We start from the raw sequence: 18122 nt of genomic DNA on the forward strand, positions 1-18122 counted from the left end.
ATGGGATTCAGGTGTCGCATTCTGTGTGTCAAGCCACTCTTGAACATGAAACAGCGCAAGAAGCGTCTCGCCTGGGCCAAGGACAAAAAGGACTGGACTGATGCTGAGTGGTCCAAAGTTATGTTTTCTGATGAAAGCAAGTTCTGCATTTCCTTTGGAAATCAAGGACCCAGAGTCTGGAGGAAGAGCGGAGAAGCACAGAATCCACGTTGCATGAGGTCCAGTGTAAAGTTTCCACCGTCAGTGATGGTGTGGGGTGCCATGTCATCTGCCGGTGTTGGCCCACTCTGTTTCCTGAGGTCCAGGGTCAATGCAGCCGTCTACCAGGAAGTTTTAGAGCACTTCATGCTTCCTGCTGCTGACCAACTTTATGGGGATGCAGACTTCACCTTTCAACAGGACTTGGCACCTGCACACAGTGCCAAAACCACCAGCACCTGGTTCAAGGACCATGGTATCCCTGTCCTTGATTGGCCAGCAAACTCGCCTGACCTTAACCCCATAGAAAATCTATGGGGTATTGTGAAGCGGAGGATGCAATACGCTAGACCCAACAATGCAGAGGAGCTGAAGACGACTATCAGAGCAACCTGGGCTCTCATAACACCTGAGCAGTGCCACAGACTGATCGAGTCCATGCCACGCCGCATTACTGCAGTTATTGAGGCAAAAGGAGCCCCGACTAAGTATTGAGTGCTATACATGCACATTCTTTTCATGTTCATTCTTTTCAGTTGGCCAACATTAGAGAAACAAACATTTTTTCATTGGCCTTTAGAATATTCTAATTTTCTGAGATACCAGATTTGATGTTTTCATTGGTTGTCACCTATAAATATCAAAATTAAACGTAATAAACATCGGAAATACATTGGTCTGTGTGCATTGCATGAATATAATGTACAAGTTTCACGTTTTGAATGGAATTACTGAAATATTTTCAACCTTTTGATGATATTCTAATTTACTGGCCAGCACCTGTATTATCTGCAGCTGAGCTTGTGAGGTTAAAACTCGGCTAGATAATCTGATTAGATAAAATCTGACTCTGTGTAGCAAACTGAAAATTGTTTGAAGGTATATGGATGACTAGATAGGTTTATTTGAAAATTTATTAAAAAGAACATTTCTGTCAATAGCATGAGATTATGCATTGCAAGCATAATCTTGTGCATAAACAAGGAAGAAGGATTATAAACGCCATGTAATTAAAAACAAAAATGGGTTTTTAATAATCAAGGGGTGTGAAAAATAACCAGTTTGCATAGAATTATGAGCATATTCATGCACAATGCATTCACACCAGCAGAGCAGCCATGTACGGATGCAGTTTCAGGATTAAATCCAGATGTTTTCTACCAGTACAGTTCTAAATATTCAACAACTGTATAAAAGAAAGCCCACAATAGAGGTGAGTGATACAACCTCACAATGAAATGAAAGTATTTTAAGAAAGTTTGCAATAATTATATTTATGATACACTGTAAAAATAAAGATGCAGTAGATTTTACAGTAAAATGCCAAAAGCTGAGGTTGCTAAAATCCAAGGTAAAATTATGGCAAAAACATTTCCTTCCTTTACGGTTTACGCTGTTAAATTAATTTTACGATACAAAACACGGGCAGCTGAGGTTGCCGATATTCTACCGTAAAACTTCTGGCAATACATTTTCTTCTTTCACAGGGTCACAAAAAATATGTTTAAATAACCAAACATCTAATCTTTTACTGCAGTTTGCAGCATTTATTGGTACGAAATACTATTATTTGGTAACAGTTTACAATCAGGGTCCCTTTATAGGCCTTCCACACTAGCCCCAGCCCCCCTTGGCCCAGATAGAGTATGGAGTGTCCACATCTGCATATCCTGGATTTAATATGCGTGCAACCAGTCGTTTAGTTAGCCCTCTTCCCGAGGCGGTCTGGTTGGAGCTGAACTAGTCCAACACACCTATTGCCGACAGATTGGCTGGCTCAAAATCATGCCCACCATTAGGGGGAGCCTCTGATTGGCGGATATAATCAGCAAGCGCGGGCCACCTGCATGCGCAATTGATTATCATTCTGGTTCCTAAAGCTTGGTTTATGCTTGACGCATTCACTTTCCGCTTGGTGATGCAGCTCGCCGATGGAACGCGCTTCACAACTCGCAGCGTTTATGGTTCATGCGGCTCATCTCTGCGGTGAGCCAATATTCTCCCAAACAGCATGGAGCTCTACAGCATGCATCCAACACTACACCATAGTAGAAGTAGAAATTACTGTTGTTTACAACATGGCTTTTCAGCATTTTTAACAGCGCCCTCGTCTTTTCCAACAGTGCGAGCTATTTCTCTCCAAGAATTATTAACAATATGTTGATCACGGTGATCTCTGAGAGCTGAATCATACAAATGTCTGTATCTACGAACCTCTGCCATACTAGTTCTTGCCGGTCCGCCATGTTTTTCCGCGTCCGACCGTCCGCGTGGTTAGAAATTTTCCTTGGTGCGCGTTGCGGAAATTTTGGGCCGTGCGGAGACGCGGTGGAGGGGCGTGGTTGTTAAAATGACGCAATTTCGCTGTGCGGACCTCGCGGACGCGTCAAGCATAAACCAACCTTAAGGAGGAAATGTGCCTCTGACTGAAGCTATCTCTGCTATGAGCACACACACACAGCGGTGCAAGGCTTAAGATGCCTTGTGGGAGGATAGATACAGCAAAGCAGAATGCAATATCAGAGTCAGTCTACAAAAGCAACACTACTTATGGCTACCTTTTTAGTTTACGTGAACTTCTCTGTGCGCCTTTTGCGCTGCCCACATGCTCAGGAATGCACTCATGACATCACTGATATCTTCGTGCAAATTTTGGATGTGTATTGGTGAAATTCTGGCGATAAGATATGTATCACGATACAGGGTAGACAACACAATATATCGCTTTATATTGCGATACATTCAGCCTCAAAATATTAACTATTTTTTTGGACAGAATGTGGTGCAGGAAAATTCAATAAACAGTCCAAACTGATGTGTAACATGTGAGATACCTGAACAATAATAGAGGGATTTACATTTCATTGGTGGAAACAAAACCTAATGCACACTACTGCCAACTAGCAGCCGGCATTTGAATTGCACCAAAAGAAAAAAAAATACACAAATGTTTGCATGTAAATTCTTCCAAAAATTAGATGCATGGCTTTCGAATATCAATGTAATATCACAGGAAATAATATCACGATAAATTGTCATATCGATATTTTCGATACACAGCTTTTGATAATCGATATAATATTGCAGGAAAAATGTCACGATACATTGTCATATTCATTTTCTTACATCCCTAGTGTAGAAGGTACTTTATTAACATCTTGGTATTGTTAACTATTAAATGTAATTTCCAGAAATGGTCAGTTTTTCATGTTCAGTTTGACCCCTTCAGTATCTGGTCATATGGAGACAGGAGTCTACATTTGTGGCCTTTAATCTGCCAGATCCTGCCATTCCATCAGCTGGAGTCCGGGCCTCTCTGCAGCTCAGAACACATGATAACATAGTGTGAACAAACTGTTCCCTTCTCAAGGTCCTTCTGTGCCAAGCCTGCCTGCTTATCTTGGCCAGACTGGACTGTTATAATAAGAGTAACTGTTTTCAGCTCGTATGAGTTAATCATTCGTGAAATAATAGTGTCTTCATTAATCTGTGCTTAAATCAATAAGGTTGATTGATCTGTGCTTGAACTACTCAAAGTTTGAAATGAAATGAATTACTACATTGAATGATTTATATATATATATGGTAATCAGTAATGTTTGATATGACAAGGTTCATTAGAGAGATAAATTAAAGTTAATTTAAACTCATGACACATAGATATTTTTTCACCCCTAATCAGAGCATCCCGTATCTGAAAGAAGGCGTGATGTTCTGAGATTCTTGAGCCCTTTTCAGACAGACATTCTGGAACATTTGCGGACAATTCAATCCGATTTTTAACCGGAACTGTGTTTTCAGACACACCACTTTTGTACCGGAACTTGTCCTTTCGGCTGCGTTCACACAGCAGGGAAAAGTTCCAGATGTCTGACGGCGGCGGGGGTGGTGGGGGGAGAGAGAATCGGACTTATGTTAAGAAGAAGAAGAAGAAGAAAATATCATTTCTATAGCGCCTCTCAAGATAAAAATCACGAGGCGCTTAAGCATAATTCTGCGCACACGAAGACGCATAAAAGACCTGGATGATGAAGCTCAATGGTTTAAGGAATCACTGAAGCGGTGTGAAGCGCTCCGTTGCGCGTCTAGACAGTACCGTTGGAGGCGAGCTGCCGTGGTTCGCCGCATGCTACAGCAGCAGGCTATCTAGGTGCGCACAGCGTCCCCCGGTCCCCTCCTCCCCCTCCTCCCCCTTGTCCGGAACTTTACCTCACCAGTCTGAAGCAGCCACCCTGTCCGTAACATGTCCGGACCTGTTACTAGGGGCTTCGTCCGGATAAATTCCGGAACACGTTATCCGGATGTTTGTATTCAGACAGAAAGGTCTTACGGACAGATTCCGGAACATTTCCGTTTTTCATGGCCTGTCTGAAGGGGGCTTTGGTAATATCCCTTAACATGGCACGCGCCGATTGGACAAGAATTCATAATATGAGAATATTAAAACAGAATCACTTACAGTGATTCAGCACTTTAACTTCCAGCTTCCAATATCCTATGAGATTCAGCATTCAGTTCTAGAGAAAAGCCACGGAACGGCCGTCGGGCGCGAAAACTCTTTAACCCAGAGCATTTTTGGCAAGCTGTCAAAACCCTGCTAAAAGCTGCGTACCGCTGACACAGCAAATGGTCTTTGCAGAACGAAGCTGATACTGTTCTGACTCCCTAAGAGTCCTAGACTTAAATGGTTTCATCCATCTGTTGTGACTCGGAAACATCTCTGGACTGGAGAGTCGGTGCAGCGATTATTCTACAAACCTCTGTGCCCAGAGGTCATCCGACTTCCCTGACCTTCGGATCCACGAACAGGGTCTCCAAAGAAAGGGTGAGGTAGACACACAGATTGCGTCTGATGCCTTCCTGATAAGAACCAACTTCATAGCTTAATGCAAATCAAATTCTTTCCTTTTTACACCCAGGACTCAAGTCTTCTAGATACGAAGGTTCTGAAGCTAGTATCAGTAAATAAATAATGAAATCAGGGCAGTTTTACTGGGTTGAACACATTACAGAATAATTTTCTCATGGGGTAGTTTCATAACTTTCTATGCAGCAGATTGTAACTTGAGCCCAGAGCTCCTGGAGAGCTGCTATCCAGCAAGTTTCAGTGGTTTTCCTGCTTTAACAGGTTAGATTAGCTGTTAAGCAGCTCAGCTATTTGTTGCTGATTAAAACCAGGTGTGTTGAAGCAGATAAACCTCTAAAACATGCTGAATACTAGCTCTCTAGGGCCGTGGAGCCAAACCCTGCAGCTAATCCAATGCTATGGCTAACGGCTACTTACCATTCAGAGCTGGTTCTGTTGGGTCGGTTCCGCTAGTTTCAGGCAACTCACAAGCTCAAAACAATAAGGCTCAGGTCCGCTTGTCTCCTCCAAATAGACTTGGTCCCTTTCTTCTCGAGTGTCTGGGTAAGGAGGGGGAGAAACGTCCTCCACTTCTAATGACTGCTCAGAGTGAAGGGAGCTAGCATCGTCTAGTTAGGCATCGTCTTCGTCACTGCCGCGGCTCCGCCCTCTCGGTCCTCCAGGCAACGCCTACTAATGTTGCAGTTTTTAAAATTGATACGTGGGTGGAGTAAGACTCTGAGGGGGGCATTACCACTTCTTTAATAAAGAAGTCACCTTGTGAGCAGTGAATCCTTAATTTTTATCAGTCATACACAAATACTTGATTTCAAGAGGAAAGACAGCTGAAAATGTAGTTATGTAAAGCTTTGATACAACATGGAAATTTAATTAGATATCAGAATTTGAATTCTATCATCAAATAAAATTTTAGAATTAATAAACACATTTTAAGTGAGTAATAGGAAAAAGGAGATTAACACCTTTCAGCATGTGCATTTCCTGCTTTTTCCAGCAGTGATATTGCTAATTCTGTTGAAGGAAATTCACTGTTTAATGAGAGACAGCTGGTGAAAATGATATGTAAATAAGTAAGAATGCATGTAGACCTACATAATTAAGCAAAACTGAAACACTAATATTAAGTATATATATTATATTTTTTTCTACCTTCGAATCTGGGAGGGTGGAACCCCAGCTCCAGCTATGGACGAGCCCCCAGGGTGCCCAACTTGATATTTTTTCATGGGCCCCAAAATCTCTGGCAGCCCCCCTGGTTCTACAATCCCTGAATAAACTAAGAATTCTAAATCTTCTGGTTAAACATTAAAGACCAACCAGACTGGATTTCCATATTTATATGGAAATTCACATCACATTGGTCAAAGTGTAGAGTAGTATATTAAGCTTTTAAAGCACCCAAATATATACATCATTACCCTCTCTACATAAATGACCTTAAGGTTAGGGCAAAGAACCAGAGGGAGTGTCTGCTTTGTAATGCATTACACAATATGGTTATGCAAGCAGGTGTTAATACTTTATTAAAAAGTGCATCGTTAACCATTAATTAACTAACATTAATGAAGGGACTTTTGGTAAAGTTTTACTTGCTGTTTTATCTTTTATTTTTCTGCCTCTATTAAAGTGCTGACAACAGCACTCTACTTCAAAACCATGATCTTTCTCTGAAAGAAGAGTAAATAGTTCCTTAATTTGCTCAGACAACCCCGTGAAACAAATCTTTCCACAGGTATGTATGTGATGTAAATCCCTAAATCCTAAGGAATGCATGGATAGTTGAGACTTTCTAGACATGGTGTAGAGTTGGAGTGAACTGCAGGCATGTGGGTTTCATTTAACATGGTGCACCTAAACTTTTTCCCTGTCTCTCCCCCATTAACGGATTGTGTAACTCTTCCTATTGTGGCTATAAGCAGCTGAAGGAGCAAATGCGTCCCTCTCATGTTTATAAGGTTGTGACGTATGCTGCAGAATATTCCTGTTAATTGGCTTCCAGCCAATGTTGTACTAATGATTTTCTGTGGTGCTACACTCCTGAAAACTGACCACAACCTTTTTCTTCAATTTGTATCTGAGCTGCAATGCATTTCGTGGCTAAAATTAGAAGCTAGAGGTAAACTGGAGAATGACAGAGCATGGCATTCCCTAGGTTGCATGCGTTTGTACAGTTAAGAGCTGGATGGTGATTTTCATATTGCAGCTTTTAGTCACATGAGGTAAAGTCTGGGAGGGGGACGGCTAAAAGGTGATGCAGATCTAATATATTCTTGTTTTCCCTCACTTCGTGCATCACCATCTGCTCTCCCCTTACTCCTTTATCCTCGCCTCCTCAGATTCAAGGTTCTGGCTCTCGACTAGCACAGCATTGAACTCTGGTCAGCTCGCAGCCATTTTGCAGGGAATTTGCTAACCCATTAAAGTTCTTTTTCAGAGCAGCTTTCATCCCTTTTACTTTTTTTCGTCGTTCCTCATACTTGGTCTCCAGTGAACAGCCAGTGAACAGCCAACACACACACACATCCGTGTGCGAACAAAGACTTGAACAGAAACTTGGCCTTTTTTCAAGGATGCCATGATGGTGCAGGTTGAAAGACATGAATACTGTTAAAGGAACTCACTCGGTTAAGGCAAGCATAAACTGTGTGCTTTTAATTTCCTTCCTCAAGCTACATGAATACTCCATATTGCCCCTCGTCATTACATTTCTGGAATGTTTGTGTTATTTGGTGCAACAGTGATCTCTTTGTGTTGTAATTGGCTGAAATGAGAGTTGCGAGCTTTTGATGGCGATTTGTGATCCTGCTTTTGTAATATACGGTGTGCAAGGACAGAGCTGAAGAAGGTAACAGATGGAGACTCTTTTTCAATTGATCAAGATGTTGGCAGTTTCAGCTGTTTAAAAAAACACGAGGAGGACATTGAACTTCTTTTTCTTCCTCTCTACCTCGTCTTTTCTTTGCATAGACATGCAACTATTTCCTTCCTAAACTCACAATTGTAGAAACACATGAATGTTTGCTTAAGCTAAGGCTGGAGCTATGTTGTTGACATAAATGGTCATTCAAAGTCTAGATTCTCAAATGGAAGACGCATGTTGAATTTTTTTAAGCATAATGCCCTTTGAATTTTGTTTCTCGTCATTGTAGCATTTTCCCTCCATTTCACCTTTCCTTACTCATTTCTGCACAGCAGGAATAGCTTAAAGTCGACCAGTAAAATTAGAAAACCCAATAGTTCAACTTGAATCTCACCGAACAAGAATCGAACATGTTTAAAAATATGTCTCATAAGACCTTCATTTTATTTATTTGTATAGGTAATCTCAAAGAGCTATACATAAAGCAACAAGTCCAATTTGAACAAATTCTTTCATATAATTAGAAAAATTAATTCACTAGATCATAAAATGCCGTAAACATGCCTCAGATGCATCTGAATCAGGAAGTACAAATCAGCTGGAAGAGAAAGTGTCTTCAGACGGCAGGTTTCGGAGTCTTATTTCCTGATTTCTTGACATCAAGCCTCTGATTGGCTAGCAGAAACGCAACTCTACCACTGACCGTTTACTTTGCAACGTTGATGTTTTATTTTTACAAATGACACAAGCCTTAGAAGTTCTGCTATGTGGTGAAGTTGCTAATGCTAACAGTTAGCTTTTACTAGTCGAGACTTTTTTTTTTTGCTGTTACTTGGACGCTAAACCAACAACAGCCTTCCACGTCACGAGTGAAGACGGGTGAGTTCATGAATGTTAAGTACCAGTGTGATGTCACACTGTTGGGCTTTTCTAATCCTAGAGTTTTACTGTCTATTTTCAATCATAAGCTAATGTAGGAGATAGGTGTAGGAGACTATTTTCATGTTCAGCCTGCATGAAAAACTCTGAGTGACCGATTATAATCAGGAATAATTAAAAAAATTGTTATTCAGTGTTCCACGCCTTTAAAGGGGCATTATGGAAGTCTGACAGCCAAAACATGAATAAATAATAAATGTCTTCTTCATACATTCTCCTGCAATGCCCTGGTCCTATAGAATGAGCCCAGGCATTTTTACTGTGATTGCCTGTTTTTCTGTAAAATCACAGAAAAAGAGAGATGCTCGGGTCGAGCAGGCTGCTTCATGTGCGTTCACGCTCAGGCATCGCCCGTAGCATTTGCTATCCGTAGCTTTAGCAGCAGAGAGAGAGGCAGTGCCCACTCAGCGACTTTGTCGCTGTTCCTAACGCCTAGTGATGAACCTAGCTACATTTCTGAGGACCCTTAGCTACTTTCTTCTAAATATTTCCTACAAATTAGCAACAAAATAGCCATTTTCGCTCCAAACCGTTCTTTGAATGTTGTTCCAGCTGTCATCAAGGATATAAATGTTACAGATACAATCTATGTCACTGGTGTTGTAGCTCACCTAGTAAGACGTCGGACTCCTGTGCAGAAGACCTGTGTTTGATTCTGGATGTGAACATAGTTTATTTAGAGTTTATTTTTTTACATTAATGGTATATTTTTTACAGTAAGATGCCCAAATTTTTATTTGAGACTCGCCGAACGGCATTGAATTCACAGATAAAAAAGATGTGGGTTCAACTTTCATTTTGGAACAATTTTTCAAACAAGGGAAGGGAATGATCTGAGCATGGAGGAGGACTGACCCATCTTTAACCTTTGTTGGCTGTGCTGAAGAGAAAGGTACAGAACCACATTATTTAATTAATTAGCTGCGCGTTCTCCTGTCCTCTGTCCTCCGGGCCACACACATACACACACACACACACACACACACACGGGACTGTCTCAGCTGTTATTTTCGTAAAGGAGTGTGCACGTACAGCATGCGTGCCTCATGCACGAACCTATTGTTGAAGCTGCCGTTACGCTTTTGGCCTGACGGGGCAATCGCGAGCATAAAAATTCAAAACTCCGTAAAGTCCCTTTAAGTTTACCATTGTGTAAAAGTCATCATAAAATCAATGTCCGACCCACGTAAGACAGTTTTGACTCCTGTTAGCATCTTAAAAGCTATTGTTTCGAACACTCGCTGTTTGGGAAGCCATTTACTGATTGAATCTGATTGATTGATTTAATTTATTTAAGTGTCATACACCATAAAGGGTGTCCAGCCCACACAGGCTTATTAGACACTACAACAAGCTAAGAGCTTGGGTGTCATCTTAGACAACACCTTATCTTTCATTCCTCATATTAACAACACAATAAAAACTGCTAATTTTCATCTTCGCAATATCAATCGGCTCCGCCCCTCCCTCAGTCAGCACTCCACTGCTATTTTGGTCCACAGCCTGGTCACCAGTCGCATCGATTACTGTAATGCCCTCCTCTCTGGTCTCCCTTTAAAATCACTCAACAAGTTACAGTTAGTCCAAAATTCAGCTGCCCGGATAATCACTAAGACCTCCACTTTTGATCACATCACCCCTGTCCTGCAACAACTTCACTGGCTCCCTGTCAAATACAGAATTGACTATAAAATACTTCTTCATGCCTTTAAAGCCATCCATAATCTCGCTCCCCCATATCTTTCTAATCTCCTCCACATTGTCACTCCCACTCGCTCTCTCCGATCATCATCTTCACCTTCCCTGTCTGTTCCTCGCACTCGTCTTAGTACTATGGGAGCCAGAGCTTTCAGCCACTCAGCTCCAAAACTCTGGAACACTCTACCACCCGACCTCCACAATATAATCTCCTTCTCAACCTTCAAGTCTCAACTTAAAACTCACATGTTCCGCCTGGCTTACTCACTGTAACTGTCCTCCTTCCATCTACTCTTTTTAGTCTATTATCCATCACACTGCTCAGACTCTACCTTTGGGAATGTTAGCATTTATTTCTTGTTGTTTGTATTGCTTGCTTGTTATATTTTGTCCTGTACAGTGACCTTGAGAGCTTTGAAAGGCGCTTGAAATAAAATGTATTATTATTATTATTATTATTATTAACATTCAATAAATCATAACATGGCTGCGTGATACAGATTAATACACAACATTGCTAAACAAACACAACTATGACCACATATTTCTCATATTTTGGCGTCCATACCAAGCCTTTTCCACAAATTTAGCTAAAACAAAAATATTATTTTCAAACAACCAATACATTATTTCAGCTTCCTGCTTCCAAAATAATTTGGGATTTTTCGACTGGATAAAATCAAATAAGGACTCTCTCAAATCACAATACAAGGAACAATGAAAGATAAAATGGAATTCATTCTCAACCACATTGGAATCATAAAACTCGCATAGACGAGAATCCCAAGGTGTTCCTTTAAATCGTCCCACTTCCACTGCCAAAGGGAGGGTGCCCGTTCTTATTTGAGCACAGAGAGATCTTTGTCTTCTTGTTAATTTACATTTGAGATATAATTCTGTATTATAATCCCTTTTAAATTGTACATAATTTCTAAGTTTTGGTTTATTCCAAATATCCTTCTTCCATTGTTCCCTGTATTTTACTTCCAACTCCTGTCTGACACAAGTAATGTCACATTTTAAGTTATTTTGAAGAATTATGGCCATGTCTAAATTTACTAAAATAACTGAAATATCTCTGAACCATGGGTGAAAATTTGTTTTATCCCAGTTAAATATTTTCTTAGTTGACCTTTCCTCCGGAAGACTAACAAGACGGTTCCATAAACGCACCATTTCACAACTCTGTTTAACTCTACACGGAACCCATTCTGCGTCCCCCTCCACAGCTAACTTTGCTGCTAATTTATGCACACCCAGAAAGCATCTTAATGCTCAGTGTTGAACAGAATTACATTCAAATGTTACTATAATAATTATTACATCTTTAATACAGAAACCCTCTTCAAAATGGTAAAAAGAAAAACGTTCAACAAATCTGTTTTGTCTTCCAAAACTGTTTTCTATTCTTTTTTTTATTTTATTTCCGAATCAACAATGAAAATTGTACAAAAAAGAGAAATATGTAGAAATGAACTAAAGAGTGATTAAAAATCAAGCTTTCTCCTAGAGTGGACTTTCAGTGAAACTCAATCCATAGCCATGGGAGGCAGCCGCCAGTACTTCCACCTTTTGTTACGCTCTGATTTATAGTCAGCCACTGCGTCCTTGAGGTGTTAGTCCAGATTTCCTGCTAACCAGTGGGTGGACTTGGTCTTTCACAGCAAAGTATTGATATCTGTGTTCTTTATGGCCTTGTCATTTTCCTCCTAATTGTGTTTGACGAAGAGATTAGAGTTGGATATGTGTAGGAGCAAGGATTCATTATCTCCATGTCCGTCCTGTGATGTGACATTTTCTAAGCTCTTGGTCCAAACCAAAGAAGTTAAAACACGCTGATCGTTTTGCAGTGATGGAGGATTTTTTGCATAGCTTAGCGATCATAAAACAATTTCCTTCATTTCTGATTTCATGGTTACAGTCCTTCTATTCTATTTGTCCTTACTACTGCAGAAAAAGAAAAACGCCACATTGTGCTGTTAGTGGACAGAAATCCACCACTTCCATAAACGGATTGTTTCTCTGAACTGTAAATCTGAACTTGGCTGATTGTGAAATATTTCGTTCTACTGACAAGTCCAAATATGCCCCCCCCCCAAAAACAAGTTCACATCAATACACAAGCACAAAGGTCTCCTCTGTGATGGCACTGTATCAATATTATGTTTTCTCCACCCTGCTCAGTTCCTGTTTGCTCAGCCCAGTAAGTGTGCCTACCCAATAATCCCAGTAGAGGAAATCCCAGTGAGTGCTTGTTTTCAATGGGGTTTTTTTCTCTTTATGTTTCTTTAACACCCACTAAGTTAAACTTCTGAGTCAAAATTTGACATTCTGTATCACTTTGCTGCAGTTAAACAGCCTGGCAAGCCATCCTATATAATATATATATATTAGGGATGTCCCGTTCCAATATCGATATCCAAAGTAACTTGATATCGGCCCAAAAACAGTCTGTCGGATTATATCGGACGTCATCAAAAATCTCCAATATAAGAAGTTCGTTAAGGTTCACATTTTTGCAACCAATGGTTAAGAAAATCATTTCATTTTTTTCATACTTACTATTATTGGGTCTTGTTTTCCGATTGAGTAATATCACTCGATCAAGCCTTTCATAGATTCCACACTACAAAATAGGTAAATGTATATATGATTTGGTCTGATATCATATCAGATTGGTATCTGTATCGGTCAGTACTGACGGCTGCAATATCTGTGTCGTATCAGAAGTGAAAAAGTTGTATCAGACATTCCTAATATGAATAAAGTCTAGCAACGAGCCATAGACACAAACCATTGGGGCAGAATCTACGGTTGTCTCTCAAACTGTCTGTGCATGCAATTGGACAGCACTAGGACCAATAAGAGCAACGAACAATGTGACTTATTCTTAGCAACAAAAACGGGGCAGTACGCTATACACATTCAAAGAAGTACCTCCATCTGCTCATGTCTCAAAGAAAAGTCAAAGTCTAAATCGTCTAAAGTTGATGCCTAAGCTGTTCAAACGAGTGTCATTCCTGAGCCAACACCATTGTTGTTGTTCTGCACCTTTGCAGCTCTGGGTCAAAACCTGCCTAATGTCTCTCTACATAGTCTCTCTACAAAGTGCTGTAATTGGCCCAGCCTACACTTAGCAAAGCCAATGGCAGGCCTGCTGGTGCTACAATGGAGCGTGACTGGACCGACTTGCAGAGCACAATCTTTGGTCACTGCTATGGTTTGTCTAGATTTAAAGGTTACATGTATTTCATGCAAGAATACCTTTATCTGGGTCAACTCATTTATTCTGCTATCTATTTTATCACTTTCTACCCCTTTTACTCATTTCTGTCATTCCTTTGTGACTTTTTCATCCTCCTTGCCTAACATCCCTCAGCTTGATGAGCAATGACTTCTGAACCTCAACGATAGACTGTACTGTTAATAAAGATGACTTTCAAGACCGTGACATGTATCTATAGCTCTATATGTCGCTGTTGCTTTGTGAGAGATGCGACAAACAGAATTTAATTGTATTTTCGTCCTGTGACGAAGCTTCTTTTCTATTCTCATGCCAATAGTTCCCTAGATGCTCGATTCTTGAATCAGTTCTGACCTTTAGTGTTGGGAGAACATGACTTTTGTGCATCCAGACATGAAGCAGGAATCCTGCACCACCACAAGAATATTCAGTAGGACTTTTTCCATTGTTTGTGACCTACATCTGATGTCAGCATGCCCCCATCCCCTCTGTTTGTTCGTTGATGTTTTCTAAAAAATAACTTCTTGTTAAGTCATTGAAACAAGCAAAGGCAATGCATAAATTAAGGAAATGAAAGGAAGGATGGTACAGAGAATTATGAATGACATACTAGGAGAAGTGCTTTAATGGGCACTTCAGGCTGTCAGGATACTGTTGCAAAAAGCTGATGAATAACCGCTTCTGTCAGTGCATAGGCAATGATGTGAGACCATCAGGTGGTACTGACAGGAGTGCTGCTGACAACATCAGAGTTTTTAAGTGAAGCAGATTCCTCCATTTATGTCTTAAACACACCTGAGTGAGCAGGAAGCGCCTCGAGTTTCTGTCATGGCAGCTGTCAGTAACCTAGATAAAGTGAATTTAGCGTTTCTATGCACCAATCGTAAAGTGACAAAGAAAAATGAGATTATTAACAAGGGATTAATTTATAATCTTGAGTCAATTTGAGACATATAATACATGAAATAAAGGGCTTCATCAGGCTGTGAAAGCAAAAGTCCACTCACCTAATTATATTTAGAGTGATTCTTTTTCATTCATGCCTTTTGGGATTGGGCGGCATTTATATTTTAATACTGCTAAGCCGAGCTCAAATGATACCCAGGGCTTTAAGATATTACCATCAGCCTGGAAAGGCTTGTGGTTGTCTTATAACTGCATGCAGTTTAAGGGTTTTAGGAGTTTCTAATATAAGCTTAAACATTATCTCTGTAGTTTTTAGATGCAACAGAAAGATAATACTTTGATTCGAACAATAAACAAAATTGGCGCCAGTTTTGACATTTTTCTTTTCCTTCTATACCAACATATAAGCTTCCTCGGGTCCATGCAGAAGACAAACCTGATCCAAATGTGTGCATTTAGTGCACACAAAGTGGGTATTACTGTATTTGTGTCACTGGAATAGAATAAGCTTTGTAATAATAAATAGGTAAAGTCAGATATGAATTGTCAAAAAGACAATTGATTTTGGGGTTTTGCAACTCTAATGAATATATCATGTGAAATAATTAGTTTAGTCTCTAGAGCGAAAGTGATAAAGCTGTAGGAATGGCATCAGAAGAAGAGTTTAAAGGGTATTTTTAATACAAATTGTTTGCACATAGAGAAAATAATTTGTTATGGAATTGAAAAAAAACTGTATTCTAAATCCCTGGTATGCCTTACTACTGGATTAACATTTAACTCTTAAGTATAATATACGTCTTCTTCTATATCAATGCAAGGGCTCTGCAGCAAGGTGATGGAGATGTGTTTAAATTATAATCATCATTGGGAATTGTATTCGCGAGTGGGATGGCCTTTATCCATCAGGAGGCTGGGACATTGGTACAAGGCCATGCATGGATTACTTCCCAACTACATCTGTACCGTAATCTCACTGAGAAGTGTAACTTTTCACAGTCTGCAAATGATCAAATCCATTTGCTCTCACTGAACTGGGCAAAAGTGCTTTCAGTCACTCTGCTCCTTCTGCATGAAGCAGGCCGCAGGAAAACAGGAAATTAACCGAGTTTATGTCCTTGACTACATTTAAAACCAGACTGAGAACCCTTGAGACGGATTCCCTGTGTTGTAACTGCCTTCTGTAGTTTTTACGCATAACGTGTTTGTGTAGCTGAAACATTTGTAACTAACTGTTGCTGCCTCTTGGCCAGGTTTTTAATCTCAATGGGACCTTCCTGGTTAAAAAAGTTAAATAAAATGTAAAAGCCGTCAAAAATTGACAGAAACCACAAGCTTGTGATTGGTCAGGGGTGCTGTTTCGTTTTAATTCTTCATCAGCACCACCGTTGCCCACACTAAAAGGAGTTTCCAAGATTTCTAGGGGTAGACACGGAGCAGATTGAAAAACGTCTTACGGAAAAAGTCAGACAATATGAGCCTTTATGCACCCGTGACTAAAGGAGAACTAAAATTACACCAAACATTTTATTAGTGAATGGAAATAACGGTAAACGTGTGTTTAGAGATGGTGACCACATGAAGAGGTGGAGGAGAATGAAGGACAAATATGTTTGTGTTAGTTAAAAAGTCTCAGAAAAATTCCTCTCCTCTCCAAGTTTTGTGATTACAACGTTTATTTAATTAGTAAGCAAGTTCTCATAAACATAGCACGATAAAGCTACTTAGCTATGGTGGACTCACTGACCAAAAAGGTATTGTGATGACCCTTTCTATCAGAAATCATCTAAATTTGGTGAACAGTGTCCGTAACAATGACTGAGGATACTACTTGTAGTTTCTGTTATTCAGGTGATGTTTACGAGTAGAACAAGATAAGATTAAAGAGAAGTTGTGATAAACAAACCCACAGCAGATGGTACAGCTGCCAGTGTGCATTTCTCCATGATTAAAGGCAAACTAAGCAGGATATTTTATTTAAAATGCCTTTCTAGGCCCGTATAGTAGGAACTTCTGTTTGTTTTACAAAAACAAATTGATGCCAGAGACTTTAGTCAAAGCTAGCTAAATGAGAACAATTCTCACTGCATGGTGGGGATTTCTAACAAGTCTCGTCAGCTTTCACTGGACGTTTAAGGTCTGTTCATGAAAATGTAATTTATTCCGACAGCTTGGTGTGGGAAAACGCAGCGTGTTTCATTCCTGTGCATCAGGATGCTTCTCATCCAAGTAGCCGTCTGACCTCAGCAGAAACGGGCGTGTGCGTTCTGAATCCCACAGTTTCCTGTAGTAGGTTCCTTCTTTTGGACCACCTGTAGCGATGTGCCAATTAAAATCACCACCTACTTCCTGATCCTAATGGGTGACCTCACTCATACACTCACCCAAGCACATGATAACAGCTGGTGAGAAGTAAAGGTGATCAATGAATAGTTAATAAAGTCTACCTATCCATTATTGATAACCTCAGTTTAATTTCCAGGACCCAGCTGAGTTTTTGTGCATCCAAACACACACTACTCCTATTGTTTTTTTTTCTATCTTTATGATTTCTATTCTTTTAGAAGTTTAAAATTCCTCTTGTGTTTTAAAGTCTGTGCAGGTAAAGATGGCAAAACACACTGGAGTCTTATGATACTTTAAAAAATTCTGTTTAGTTAGTTGGGCCACAATATTTATTTGATTTGTTTTTATTCTAAAGAGGTGAAATAATTTTTAATGTTAGTTTCTATTCATTCTTCTGTAAAAAAAATTGGTTTTCTAAATTTTAATCTCAAAACTTAAATCATTGTTAAACGGCTCAACTCTGCCCCCTGCTGTCAGAAATTTGACGTCCGTAATCTCTTTCTAATGTGAGCTGTTTCCAATATCTCTGAGCAGTTGGGTTTAATAGTTGTAATTTCCATGTTGATCAAAAATATTTGCGATGATGTCTTTTTCTCATAATTGAGCGAACCACCTTAACATTAATCAGTCTGAATTTTGTTCCCCGACTCACTCGCTGCTTATCTGATTCCTGCAGATCACAACGCTGATCAACCATAAAGACAAGCCGAAGAAGTCTGAGCGCACCTTGGCGGCGATTCACCGGGTGGGTCAGGCGGTGAACGTGGCGGTGGGACGTTTTGTTGCCGTCGGGGAGGCCATCGCTTCAGAGAACCAGGAACTGAAGGATGAGATGGGTCAAGCATGCTTCGAGGCACGCAGAGCAGGTAGACGTCCTTTAACTTGACCCTGTTGGGGCTTGACATTTTGCAAAACTGTTGCATTTAAAGTGAGATCAGCTTCTTTTTATGTTATCTTTGCCGAAATGCACACCTGAGAGAATAGTTCATCCTAGCAGCATCCTTTCCGAGGGCGATGTGTTTTCTTGGTGCTGGCGCAGGGAAGGTTTTATGATATTATGAGTT

General features: G+C 40.1%; 1 protein-coding gene across 3 annotated transcripts in view; it reads left to right on the forward strand.

The window, feature by feature from the left end:
* The window catches only part of ctnnal1 (catenin (cadherin-associated protein), alpha-like 1), an 86651-nt gene that overhangs the window by 33756 nt on the left and 34773 nt on the right, over nucleotides 1–18122 (forward strand). For 2 of the 3 annotated variants that reach the window (XM_015973305.3, XM_015973306.3), the window contains one exon: nucleotides 17735–17924. The exons of the other annotated variant lie outside the window; for it this stretch is intronic. In XM_015973305.3, the coding sequence (XP_015828791.1) occupies nucleotides 17735–17924 (190 nt within the window). The remainder of the gene's footprint in view (nucleotides 1–17734; nucleotides 17925–18122) is intronic. 3 annotated transcript variants of the gene reach the window in all.

This window comes from Nothobranchius furzeri, chromosome 19 (assembly GCF_043380555.1).
Source record: "Nothobranchius furzeri strain GRZ-AD chromosome 19, NfurGRZ-RIMD1, whole genome shotgun sequence".
Lineage (NCBI taxonomy): Eukaryota > Metazoa > Chordata > Actinopteri > Cyprinodontiformes > Nothobranchiidae > Nothobranchius > Nothobranchius furzeri.